The 12,379-nt window shown below is 49.6% G+C and overlaps 1 protein-coding gene across 1 annotated transcript; it reads left to right on the top strand.

The window, feature by feature from the left end:
* Nucleotides 1-1,705: 1,705 nt before the first annotated feature.
* On the top strand, nt 1,706-9,214 carry NDUFC2 (NADH:ubiquinone oxidoreductase subunit C2). The gene is made up of 3 exons (XM_084842477.1): nt 1,706-1,952; nt 6,215-6,358; nt 8,989-9,214. The coding sequence occupies exons 1-3, from the start codon at nt 1,805-1,807 to the stop codon at nt 9,036-9,038; spliced, it is 342 nt and encodes a 113-aa protein (XP_084698603.1). The 5' UTR covers nt 1,706-1,804; the 3' UTR covers nt 9,039-9,214.
* Nucleotides 9,215-12,379: the final 3,165 nt, after the last annotated feature.

Here is a 12,379-nt window from a genome sequence, read left to right as displayed (position 1 = left end):
CCCGCTTTTCTTTAGGAATGAACTCAAAGCTGATAACATACACTTTAAAAACAATACAACAAGAATTCCCCTGCAGAAAATAAAAGCATACTAAAAACAGCAAACCCAAGTCATATAACAGCTGGAACACAGAGAAAAATCACACACACTAGCAACAAACTGCAACCCATAAAGGAAAACTAATGGCTGATATCAACTGATTCCAAACATTTCCAAAAGAGGTTTTCATCTGGTGCCTGAACACACATAATGTTGGGGCTAGTCCTCCCTGAGGAAGACATTCCATAAAGTGGGTGCCACCCGTGAAAAGTTCTGCTCCTGCAGAATATAACCTTGGATATAAAAGGGAGTGTGTGATGGGTATATAGTGTCATGTACCTAAGTTCCAAGCTGTATAGGAAAGAACAAGCACCTTGAATTGAGCTTGCAAGCAAATAGGTAATCTGTGCAAATCAGATTTTAGAAGTTATCCAGCCTTTGCCACCAATCTGGTGGCAGATTTTGAACCAGCTGAGGACTGGATGCTTTTCAAGAGCGGATTGGAGATTACTAAAGCATAGATGATTGGGCAGATCTGACTACTCCAAGAAGGGATGTGGCTGGCACACCAGCTGAAGATAGGAAAAGCCATTATTACTTCTGCCACCTGAGCCTCTAGAAGGAGTACTAGATTAAGGAGTACCTCCAACCTGTGGACCTGATGGGGGGAGGGGGGTGCAACCCTGTCCAAAACAGGCTTAGCTACCATTTGTAGATTGGACGCAGACACATACACAACCAACAGCACCTCTGTCTTTATTACGTTTCTGTTTGTTACCCCCACCCATTCCAAGCTTAGCTGGCCTTTCTAGTTAAAATAATGTTGGTAGCAGGCCTGCGAAAGACCTTTGCCATTCGCCCTTGCAGAAGGTAGCTAAGTGATAAATATTGTGTAGGTCCAAAATACAATCCCCGCTGTATCCAGCCCAACCTGGTGCCCTCCAAATGTGTTGGACTGCAGCACCATTGGCCGTGCTGGTGGTTCGGAATTATGGGAGTCGCAGTCCAAAATAGAGAGCACCAGATTGCACAGCAGGGCTAGGAATGACTGTGAAGCGCCACTGCTCCTCCACGTAGACTGGAATAGCCGGACCGCTACTCTGACTCAGTACGGCAGCGCCATGCATGTTTCCTCCCCACTCCCCAAATCATGAAAGGCTTCACCGGTAGGATTCCTGCCTGTGGCACTCCTGTGAAAAGCAACTGTGCCAGCCCTCCCCCCCACCCCCAAAGGGAAATGTGGTGGCATCCCGGTGCCCAGGGCTGCACCCTATCATCCCGGGCAGGTCCTGAGGCTCAGCCCTGGCTTGCACGAAGCTCTACACGCGGGGAGGGCGCCTTTGCCCCTTGTCCGCTGCCGGCAGAGGCTGCTGGCTCCGGTTCCGGTGGGGCTGCGGCTCCATTCTGGGTTTCAGTCAGAACCAGCCAGAACTCTGAAGGAGGTGCCGAGCCCTGGCCCCCCCAATAGGATCAGCACCTCGGAGAGCTCCTCTGGAGTTCTGGCCGAGGCCCGGCATGGAGCGCAGCCCCGCCGGAACCCGGGCCACCAGCCTCCTTCGCCGAGGGGCGAAGGCGGCGGGGGAACCAAAGAGACGCGGAACCTTCGTGCCGCCGGGCGCGCGCTGGCGCGGGGACGGTGTCGGGGGACGGACCTCCCGTTGCCCTTGGGCCTGGGCGCTTGCGCTGCCGCAGTAGCTGCTTCTGCGGGCGGGCGGGGTGTCTCTCCCGGGCCCGCGTTTGCCCTCGTCCCGGCGGGCCTGGCGCCATGGTGGTCTGGATCCGCCTGCCGGACGAAGCGCGGTCGCTGGAGCCTCCGCCGCTGGTCACCACGGGCTCGGTCTGGGCGGCCTTCATGGGCTGGTCTGGCGCCCTGATGGACAACGGCGTCCACAGGAAGCCTATCCTGGCGTCGGGTCAGTCGAACGGGGGTCGGGGCTGGCGCGCCGAGGAATCATGCCTGCCCGGAGGCCTCGTTCTCCCGGAGCTCTCGGAGCAGGATGGGTGCCTGGGAGAACCGCTCTGTGCATGCTCAGAGGCCGTTCGTGTAAAGCTGGGTCCTGGCACTAAAAAACAACAGCACCCTCATGGGCTTTGGGGAGGGTCAGTATGGGTTCAGAAACGTGGGGAGGCGTGTGGAGAGGACGAAGGAAGGGCAGCAGTGAATTATTCACCCAGGGCGAGATAAACTTGAGAACATAAGAAGAGCCCTGCCGGGTCAGAACAAAGGTCCATCTAGTCCAGCGTTCTGGTCACAGAGTGGCCAACGAGCTGCTGACAGGAAACCCACAAGCAGGGCGTGAGTGCAACAGCACCCTCCCCCCCCGCCCATGTCCCCCAGCAACTGGTTTTTGTTGTCATTCAGTCGTGTCCGTGACCCCATGGCCCATAGCCCGCCAGGCCTTCCTGTCCTGCGCGCTCTCCCAGAGTGTGCTCAGGTTCATATTCATTGCATCGGTGATGCTATCTAGCCATCTCATCCTCTGCCATCCCCTTCTCCTTTTGCCTTCAGTCTTTCCCAGCATCAGGGTCTTTTCCAGGGACTTTTCTCTTCTCATTAGGTGGCCAGAATATTTCAGCTTCAGTATCTGACCTTCCAATGAGCACTCAGCGTTGATAGGCAAATCGCCTCCATATTGGAGGTGGCATATAGCTAGGACTAGTAGCCATTGATTGCCTTATCCTTCATGAATTTGTCTAACCCCCTTTTAAAGCCATCCAAATTGGTGGCCGTCGCTGCGTCTTGTGGTAGCACATTCCATAGTTTAACTACACGTGGTGTGAGGAAGGACTTTCATTTATCTGTCCCAAATCTCCCACCAATCAGCTTCATGGAATGAACCCAGGTTCTAGTATTAGGAGAAAGGGAGAAAAATGTCCCCCTATGCAATTTCTCAACACCATGCATATTTTTATACACCTCTATCATGTCTCCTCCCTTACTAGCCCTTTTTCTAAGCTAAACAATCCCAGCTGTTGTAACCTTTCTTCATAGGGCAGTTGCTCCAGCGCTTTGATCATTTTACTTGCCCTTTTCTGCACTTTTTCCATCTCTACAATATCTTTTTAGGTGTGGTGACCAGAACAATGCACAGTATTCCAAGTGTGGTTGCATCACAGATTTATATAAGGGCAGTATAATATTGCCAGGTTTTTTCCCTCAATTCCTTTCCTAATTATATCTCATATGGAATTTGCCGTTTTTCACAGCAGCCGCACACTGGGTTGACATTTCCATCAAGCTGTCCACCACAACCCCAAGATCTCTTTCTTGGCCAGTCACCACAACCCCAAGATCTCTTTCTAGAAGTAACTCTATGAGCCATAATCACTAAAAGGAGCCCCTCTCTCCAGAGGCGATACAGGCTTTTGCTTTTGAGCCTGGCTTGTAAATTCCCAGGAGCATCTGGCCTGGGAACAGAATGCTGGACTAGATGAGACTTTGGTTAGGTCAGCAAGTCTGCTGCATCCTTAATGAAGGGCAATATTTTTGGTGTGGGGTCTGAGAAGAAGGGGGGCAGCATCAAGGCTAGGCACAGTTAGGGACTCGCCAGCCAAAGACCTGCACCCCAGCTGGAGCCCACTGATGAGAACCCTCAGGACTTGCTCTTCCTCCTCACCACTGTTCACCTGCCTCTCACTCTGGCCCAAACAATGGTGGTGGTGAGAAGGAGGAACAGTAGATGCCACAGCCTCCTTGCTCTCTGCCTGTCAAGCAAACAAGCGGTAGCAGTGATGAGAAAGAGGGGGAGGAGGAGCAAGAGCAGCTGAGCAAGAGCAGGTCGACTCGCTGGGCGGGGCAGTAAGTCTGTGAGTGTTCCTTGCCAGCACTGACAGGGGAGGCAATAGTGTGGACATGCTGGAGGAAAGGGCAATGGAAATGGGAGGGAGTTGGGATCATGTGACACTTATATTGTACCAGCTGTACTGGTTGCCAGCGTGCTTCCAAGCCCAATTTAAGGTGCTGGTATTGTCCTTTGAAGCCCTACGGCTCGGGTCCAGGTTATCTGAAAGTCCAGATTCTCCCCTGTGAGCCTGCTCGTGCCCTGAGATCTTCAGGGGAGGCCCTTCTCGCAGTCCCGCCACCGTCACAGGCTGCCTGGTGGGAACACTGTAGAGGGCCTTCTCGGTGGCTGCCCCAAGGCCCTGGAACTCCCTTCCCATGGAGGCGAGAGTGGCACCCTCCTTGGTATGTTTCTTCAGGCAGGTAAAAAAAAAATTGTTCCAGCAGGCCTTTGGGGATAGATAGTCCGGACCTGTGAGAACATGATGGATTGGTACTATTGTTTATATTGTTGTGGTCTTTTAAAATTTTGATATTTTATACAATGTTAATATTATTGATGACTTAATTATATTTTTAACTTTTGTATATTTCTATTTTTATGTTTTAACCGTAAAAGCTTTTAAAGTTGTAAAGCAACCTTGAGTCCCAGTATTGGGGAAAAGGCGGGATGATGATGAAGATGATTATGATGATGGTGATTCGTTTGGGAGCAAGTTACTTGAAGCACTATGTTCACGCACACCAACCTGCCCGCATTGGAGGCCCTGTTTGTGTCCCTGCCTGAAAGAGCAATTAGGCTGGCGGGCATGAGGGACAGGACCTTTTCAGTAGTGGCCCCCTGCTTTTGGAGCTCTGTTCCAATTGACGTCTGTCAGGCACCATCATTACAGGCCTTCAAGCATGTTCTAAAGGCTTACCTTTTCACCTTGGCCTATAGTTGAGCTATATGATCAGCTGCCACTCTGTAGATGATGCTGGCTGATTTTGTTAAAATTTTGATACTGTATTCTTTTTATTGGTTTAATGTTTTGTTATGTTTTATGGTTTTCATTTCGTACGCTGTCTCAGAACAATTTACCCTAAAAGTTACCCTGTAAATCTTTTAAATAAATAAAAGGGGAAGGCAGGACTTGATGTGGGAACTTAGAAGGGCGTTGGGCTGAGAAGAGGAGGAAGACGGTATGAAGGGGAGTTCAGTGGAGGTTCTAGAGGGGAAAGGCCATCACTCAGTGGTAGAGCAGAGCACATGCTTTGCATGAAGAAAGCCCGGGTCCACACCCTGACATTTCCACTTGGATCAGGTAGCAGCAGTGTGATAAACCTCTCTCAGTGTCAGAGTTGGATCAGAGCTCATAGAGCCCCAAAGCAGTTCTGATTCTGAGGAAGAGATAGAAACAGTGGGAGAGGAACCTGCGTGCTGTTCAGAGGCGCCGCCGGAGGGAGAGCCCCTCCCTACTCACATTCCTGAGAGTGACCCTGGCAGGGAGAGGGAGGGAGAACTGGAGCTTTGGGACGCAAGGCGCCGGCACAGGAACAAGCGGGAGATGGAGGGCGCCGAGAGGAGGCACTCAGCCCGCTTGGCACGACGACAACAGCTGCACCCTGATGCCCCACAGGAAAGGGGTGGACTCTCTCCTCCTAGCCCTTAAGTTCAGAGGCTTCCCACCCTTTCCCTCCAAACTGAGACCAACTGATTCCCTAATGCTAGAAACCCCTGGTAGGCAGCTCTCTTAAGCTTCCCTCATTAGGCTCAGGCAATTAGCATCTGTAAGCATCATTAGGTTGAATGGAAATAAAGCCTTGGAAAAGAGCCCTATCATCTGCGTGTTGATTCTGGCTACTTGAGGATTTCAGAAGGCAGCAAGGGCGCTCCTGACAGCTGGAGCTGCTGCCAGTCAAGAGTAACAACTCCTGGGCTAGATGGACAAACAGGCTGACCTCCTATCAGGCAGCTCCCTACATTCCTAGGAAAAAAGGTGGGGCGATAAGGGGAAGTAAAGGCTGTACACTGTGGACAGAGCCAGAGTGCTCTGGAGAAGAAAAGAGGCTGAGCACTTGTTCCAATGGGGAAATGACAGTGGAGAGATGATAGGGTGAATGGGGCTCAGTTGGTTCCATGTGTGAAAACCCAGATTCTTAGGAAACCAAACTCTGGACAAAAGGGCACACGCGATTCTTGCTGTGGTGCTTCCCATTGCTGAGTAAGTTCCCAGATTTGATGCTGAGCGGCACAGTTATGGATGCTTCAAATTATGCTCAATTCAACTTGCCTTCCAAAAGCCTGTATTTTCCTTTTTTCTTTAAACAGAAAATGCCGATGGCTGTACGCAGATGTCTTTTAAGCTACTAGCCTGGCCTCATGCATCCTTTTCCCTTATCCTCGTATTCCAGGTGTCCATCGCCAACTCCTGTGGGCTTCTGTGGGCTTTTACATTGGCTATTACCTTGTAAAACGAGCCAATTACCAATATGCTACTAGGGACAGAGACATTTCGGAGTACGTGAGGCACCATCCTGAGGACTTTATACAAAAAGGTACATGTATGTTCAGCTGCTTCCAGAAGAGTTGCCTGCACACAGGAGCTTGCCAGTCAGGGGCCAGTGCAAATCAAAGATGGAAGCCCTTTCAGTGCTCACGCTTCACTGCAGCATGTGGAATAGGCAAATCATGCCAACAATAACAACAATGACCTGCAACAGAACGTTGCAGTATATTTTCTCATCCTCGTAACAGGAGTGCGACTTTTCAGGGTGCCAACCAGCCATGCCCTCCTTTGGGATGCTGCATTCCACCCCTCCCTCACAGGTTTTCCCCTGTGGTATATTGGTTAAAGTGTTGGACTGGGACTCGGGAGATCCAGGTTCTAGTCTCTACTCAGCCATGAAGCTCACTGGGTGACTTTGGGCCAGCCACTGACTCCTAGCCTAGCCCACCTCACAGGGTTGTTCTGAGGATAAAATGGAGAGAAGGATCATTTATGCCGCCGTGAGCTCCTTGGATGAAAGGCGGGATTTAAATGTAACGAATAAATAATTTCTGCCATGCATCAACAGTCTAAAAACGGGCAGGAGGCAATGAACCCTGGGGTTGCAAATTGTAACTGGCTTAATCAGCAGATTAATCAATTAAGGCTTTAGCCGTTGCCAGGGCTGCAGTTTAAAGGTAGACTACTTTGATTTTGAGACTATGTCTGTTTTGGTCATGTTGGTGTAATAGGTAAGGGGCAAAACTAGATAGTATTAAAGACTGCCTTCTAACAATAGGTGGTAGCTTTTCACTTGTTGAATTGGGAGTTCTCTCAGATGTTCTGCAATATCAGGGGGAAATTGTACCTTTATTGAGAGTTTAAAAATAGATTTAACAGATTAATTGAGGACTTAGTTAGAAGGCATATGATTCATCAACTGAAATGTCTTTATTCAGATGACAACCACATTAACTCCCTGCTGCCACCACCCACTTTTGTAAAGCTTCCCTTTTTGGTCATCTGGAAGCAAATCTTGCTTGCCAGCAGGTGACTAAGCTAGTCGCTTTTAACAAGTCTGTTCTGTAGCGTGAAATTACCACAAGGGGGTGTAAGAAATCAGTGCTTACATGAATACTTCCTCTGTGCACACACCTACATTGAGAGATACTGCAACCAGCCTCTCTGGAGAGAGAACGGCAGCCATTGGGTGACCGGGGGGGGGAGGGGGAGCTCTAAATTCCAAATTGATCCTCCTCCTGGAATGGGCCTTGAGTGAACAAAGCATCAGAGTCCAGGCCCTAGTCAGCTTTGTATATGGAAAAAACTGTACATCACCATATTTTCTGTAAGTGGATGTAGCCATGGAAGATCCCAATTCTGTCTGGCAGGGAGAATGTGATCTGAGAGACACATTCTCTCAGTTACATCTGGTATTCAGATGTAAGTAAAATAAAGAGCTCTGGTGAGACAGAGAGAGAGCTCTGTTTCACCCTTTCCCAAAGAACTGAGGGCTAGTTCACACCATGTTTTTAACAGTCTTTAACAGCCAATATTTTTAACTTACGGAGTGTTCTCATTTTTTGCTTGACCTCCCCTTGGCTCTGCCTACTCATTTTCACCCCTTCCTGTGCATCTGCTGCTGCCGTTGCAGCACTCCGTTGCTTGCCTTTAAAGCCAAAAGAAAAAGCAGAGCAGCACTAAGAAAGTTGCAGGCACGAGCCACAGACCAGCACAGAGTGGAGTACACAGTGTAATGGATGGACTTCTGTGTTGGGATTGTGACCACTCTCTTTCCTAGCCTTGAGAGGGCCAGTAGTAGATAGTCCACACATCCTGTGACATGTGAATGCGTAAAGCTGTAGCTTGGTGCCAGAGCACCTGCTTTGCATGCAGAAGATCCCAAGTTCGATCACTGGCATCTCCAGGTAGGGCTCGAAAAATTCCTGCCTGAAGCCCTGGAGAGCCACTGCCAGTCAGTGTCGACAATGCTGGGCTAGATGGGTCTGGCTCAGTATAAGGCAGCTTCCTGTGATCCTATGTGCACAGTTGACCTCTTGTAGAACAGTCACATGATCGCTTCAGTCCACTGCCAGATCAGATAAGATCTGAGCCAGATCAATGACTATTCTATTAGATCAATGACAATGATATATTGTTTATATTAGATCAATGACAGTGATATTAGCCAGATCAATGACTAATAGTCATGATAGCTAAACGGGACCTTCAGATTCAGAGCCTGTATGGCACTAAGTACCAGTTGAAGGGGGGGCAGCAATGAGGGAGGGGAGCTGTTGCCTTCACACCCAGCTGGTGGGCTTCTTCCCAGAGGCATCTGGCCAGTTGCTCTGGGGAAACAGGATTCTGGACTAGGTGGACTGTTGCTCCAATCCAGCAGGGCGGCTCTTCTTAGATCCCAGTTGCAGAATTTGTATTCCTTTAACCTAGGGCAGCCTTCTGCAACCTGGCATCCTCTGGATTGTTGGGACTACAGCTCCCATTATCCCCAGAGTTAGGATGGGGTTGGGGAAGGCTGCCGTAGTGCAAGTTGCTGTTTGCATGATTTTTGTGGTTTTCATAGGCTTGGGGTCAGAGCTGCATACCGTCGTGGTTCTGCCTTACTTTCATTGAAACTTTTTTCTTGCTAATTGTATCTGAACTCGCCTCTTTCAACTGCGTTTCCTCTTCTTTTGGTAGATAAGAAAACCATGGCAGAAGTTCTGGAGACCTTCCATCCAATTCGCTGAAGACTTTGCAAGCGGCTACCGTCTTATTGCGGGGGGGGGGGTCGGGGGGGGGGTCCTGTCCTGTCTTGTCACTACTCTTGTACATGGGACTTGGACATAGTGTATGTCAGCGGTTGGGATGGAATGCCTAATTTAAACATGTGGACTGCAATCTTATCATTAAAACCTATGAACAAGTTCAGCCTGTGCTTATTAACTTGGAGAATGTGATGTCGGGGGCTGGGGGAGAGAAAATATTTAAGATCAGGTTAGATTCATTTATGGAATTTGCTGCCACGTGATGTGGCTACGGTCAGTATCTTAGGGCAAAGGTAGACACCATTTTACATAATTTTTATTAATGGCTGCTAGTCATTATGGTTATATGCAGTCTCCAGGCACAATGACATGGAATAACAGTTACTGCAGACCAGCAACGGGGGAGTGTTATTAGTTTAAGAACATAAGAGCCATGCTGAACGAGTCCAAGGGTCCATCTAGTCCGGTATTCTGATCACACAGAGGCTAACCAGCTGCCCCAACATGAAACCCAGAAACAAGACATGAGCGCAACTGCACTCTCCCGCCCATGTTCCCCAGCAACTGGTACACAGAGGCATGCTGCCTCTCATACCGGAGGTAGCATATAGCCACCAAGACTAGTAGCCATTGATATCTTCATGCCCTACTTGTGAGCTTCCCAGTACTGGGACACAAGCCGCCTTGTGTCCCAGTACTGGGAAAAAGGGGTATAAATAAATATAATAATAATAATAATAATTTGGTTGGCCACTAGATGCTGGAATAAATGAACCTTTGGTACAATCCAGCAGGCGGGTTCTTAATGTGGCAGGGTTGGACAACTGGTGGTCCTCTAGATGTTGGTGGACAGTGACTACTAAGCCCCAGCCAACATACCCAGTGAGGGATGATAGGAGCTGCAGTCCAACAACTTCTGGAGGGCCACCATTCATTTCATTTCACCCATTGCCCACCCCTCATGTAGATGGTTTGTAAAATCATACCGGTGGATGAGACTGGACTCGGCGTGCTGCCTTGAGGTCAGATCCTCCATGTCCAAAGTACTTGCTAGTGCTCACACATAGACAAGTCATTTTTGTCCAGATTAGATCAGCCAAAAGTGATTAATGCATGTGGTGCCAGGTGCGCATGCAAGCCAGGAATAAGTTAAACCCAATCCGGGTGTCTCAGACAAGCGAGCCAAGGCTTGTTGGGAATTCCAGGCCCAGCCTCAGCCCATGAGACGTCTTGATCCAGCCCCATTTCCTTGACAGCTATGTCCTTTGGAAGAGAGACCGCAAGGAGAGCACATGCTTCATGTGTAGGTTCAGTTTGCCACAAGTCCAGCTAAAAGGATCTTGGGTAGTGGGACAAGGAGGTGTCTGTCGGATGCCCTGCTCCAGAAATAGTTGCACAAATGGGAGTTAAAGACAGTAGTTGGGGAGGTGTGCTCGTGTTCTGCCATTGCAATGCAAATGGAACTACAGTCCCCACAGCACAACCTGTAGGGTGGGGCTACAGAACCTTGACCCCTAGGGTTCAAATCCAGTCTTCCTGGGGACCCTGTCCCCAGACAGCCATGGCTGTTCCCTCATCCACCGATCGTCTGGTGGTTTCCTGGCTCTCAGGCATTTTTCCCCCTATTCTGAAATGTTGAAATGCCTCTCCTAAGGCTTAGTTTCTGGCAGTAAGAACTTTAACCTAAAACAAGCTGATACTTTTTTGTATTTGAAGTTCTGTCTCTTTTGCCTTTGGCCTCACCCACCACTGGAATGCACCCCCCTGCCAAGCTTCTCCGAAATGGAATTCAGCCCTTGGGCCGAAAGAGGTTCTACACCTCTGCTGTAGGGCATAGAGCAGCCTTCCCCAACCCGATGCCCTCCAGATAACTTGGACTTCAGCTCTCATCAGCCAGCATGGCCAACAGTCAGGAATGCTGGGAGCTGGAAGTCCAAAACATCTGGAGGGCTTCGGGTTGGGGAAGGCTGACCTAGAGCAATGCCTGACACCCGGAATTAGAATTATAATGTGGTACATATTGAGATTTTCATCCGCATCCAAGCATCTTCTTTGCATGCGGAAGGTCCCAGGTTTGATCTCCAGATAGGGCTGGAAGGAATCCTGCCTGAGACCCTGGAGAGCCGCTGCCAGTCAGTGTCGACAATATTGGACCAAGGGTCTGACTCAGTATAAGGCAGTGTCAGGGTGGAAACTGAGCCGATAGAGCCCCAGAGCAGTTCTGATTCTGAGGAGGATCAGCAATCCGTGGGAGAGGAGCCCGCTCATCCCTCACAGGCACAGCAGCTGGCAGAGATTCCTCCTGCCAGCATTCCTGAGATAGATAGTGACCCTGGCAGTGAGAGAGTGTGGGAGGGGGGCTTGCTAGACACTCGACGCAGACACGGAGCGACAAGCGATGGAGGGCGCGGAAAGGAGGCGTAGCACCCGTTTGGCGCGCAAGCAACGGCCGCCTCCCGTGGACCCAAGGGAAAGAGGGAGGATCTCTCCCTAGCCCATAAGTTCAGGGTCTTCAAGTGACTCTCCTTCAAATGGGGATCAACTGCCTGCCTGAAGCTTAGGCCACTCTGCTGTTCCTTGCTTAGTCGCTGGTGATTTGCATCTGAAAGAGTCATTAAGTTGTAAAAGGATTAAAGCCTTGAAAAGAATCCTTTCGTCTGTGTCTTGAGTTGGCTGAAAGAGGCTGCCAGGGCGCCTCCTGACAGGCAGCTTCTGATGTTCCTCCGCAGGCAGTTCCAGATCCATCGAGGGAATCGGCATCCCGGAAACTGCTTCTGCATGTCGCTTCCTTCACTAAAGCCAAGTGAACATCTTCAGTGTTTCATGCAACAGCTGATAAAATGTTGACCTGGCATTGCTGGTCACAGCTGTGGCGAATCTGCCTATTCAAACAGACCCCCCTTATTTGCAGATATTAACTTCTCTGCTCTTCTTTGTTTGGGGTGGCACAAGCCTTTTGAAGAGGCAGTGCAGCATGACCAGAAAACCTGGTGTTGTTGTTCAGTCGTTCAGTCGTGTCTGACTCTTCGTGACCCCATGGATCACAGACTCACCTTCAAAACTTTTTTTTGGCAGCCTGCACCTATGTTGCCTGCTCTCTGTGAAACCTTAAAAGGTTTGCATTTGTTTAGTTCAATACATTTATTTCATCTTGCACCTATTGATTGGTTTGGGGGTGTGTCCCCCCAACCCCAATTCTTCTTCGCATTTTATGGGATACCAAAAGGCAAGAAAAAATTATGCTTCTTACAATAGGAATACACCTAACAGAAGTGACAGGTTAAAAATGGAGACCCCAAGATGATAATAACTAGGTAGGCTGA

This window comes from Heloderma suspectum, chromosome 3, assembly GCF_057233095.1.
Source record: "Heloderma suspectum isolate Gila_16-S chromosome 3, 16-S_ref, whole genome shotgun sequence".
NCBI classification, from domain to species: Eukaryota; Metazoa; Chordata; class Lepidosauria; order Squamata; family Helodermatidae; genus Heloderma; species Heloderma suspectum.
The sequence above is the reverse complement of the archived record's forward strand: the minus strand, read 5'-3'. Positions and strand labels throughout refer to the sequence as shown.

Bases quoted from the DNA above. Each gene is read 5' to 3' on its own strand.
- NDUFC2 (XM_084842477.1), top strand. From the start codon at position 1,805: ATGGTGGTCTGGATCCGCCTGCCGGACGAAGCGCGGTCGCTGGAGCCT. The intron at 1,953-6,214 runs GTCAGTCGAACG...CTCGTATTCCAG, and splicing joins GAAGCCTATCCTGGCGTCGG to GTGTCCATCGCCAACTCCTG. The intron at 6,359-8,988 runs GTACATGTATGT...TTCTTTTGGTAG, and splicing joins TGAGGACTTTATACAAAAAG to ATAAGAAAACCATGGCAGAA.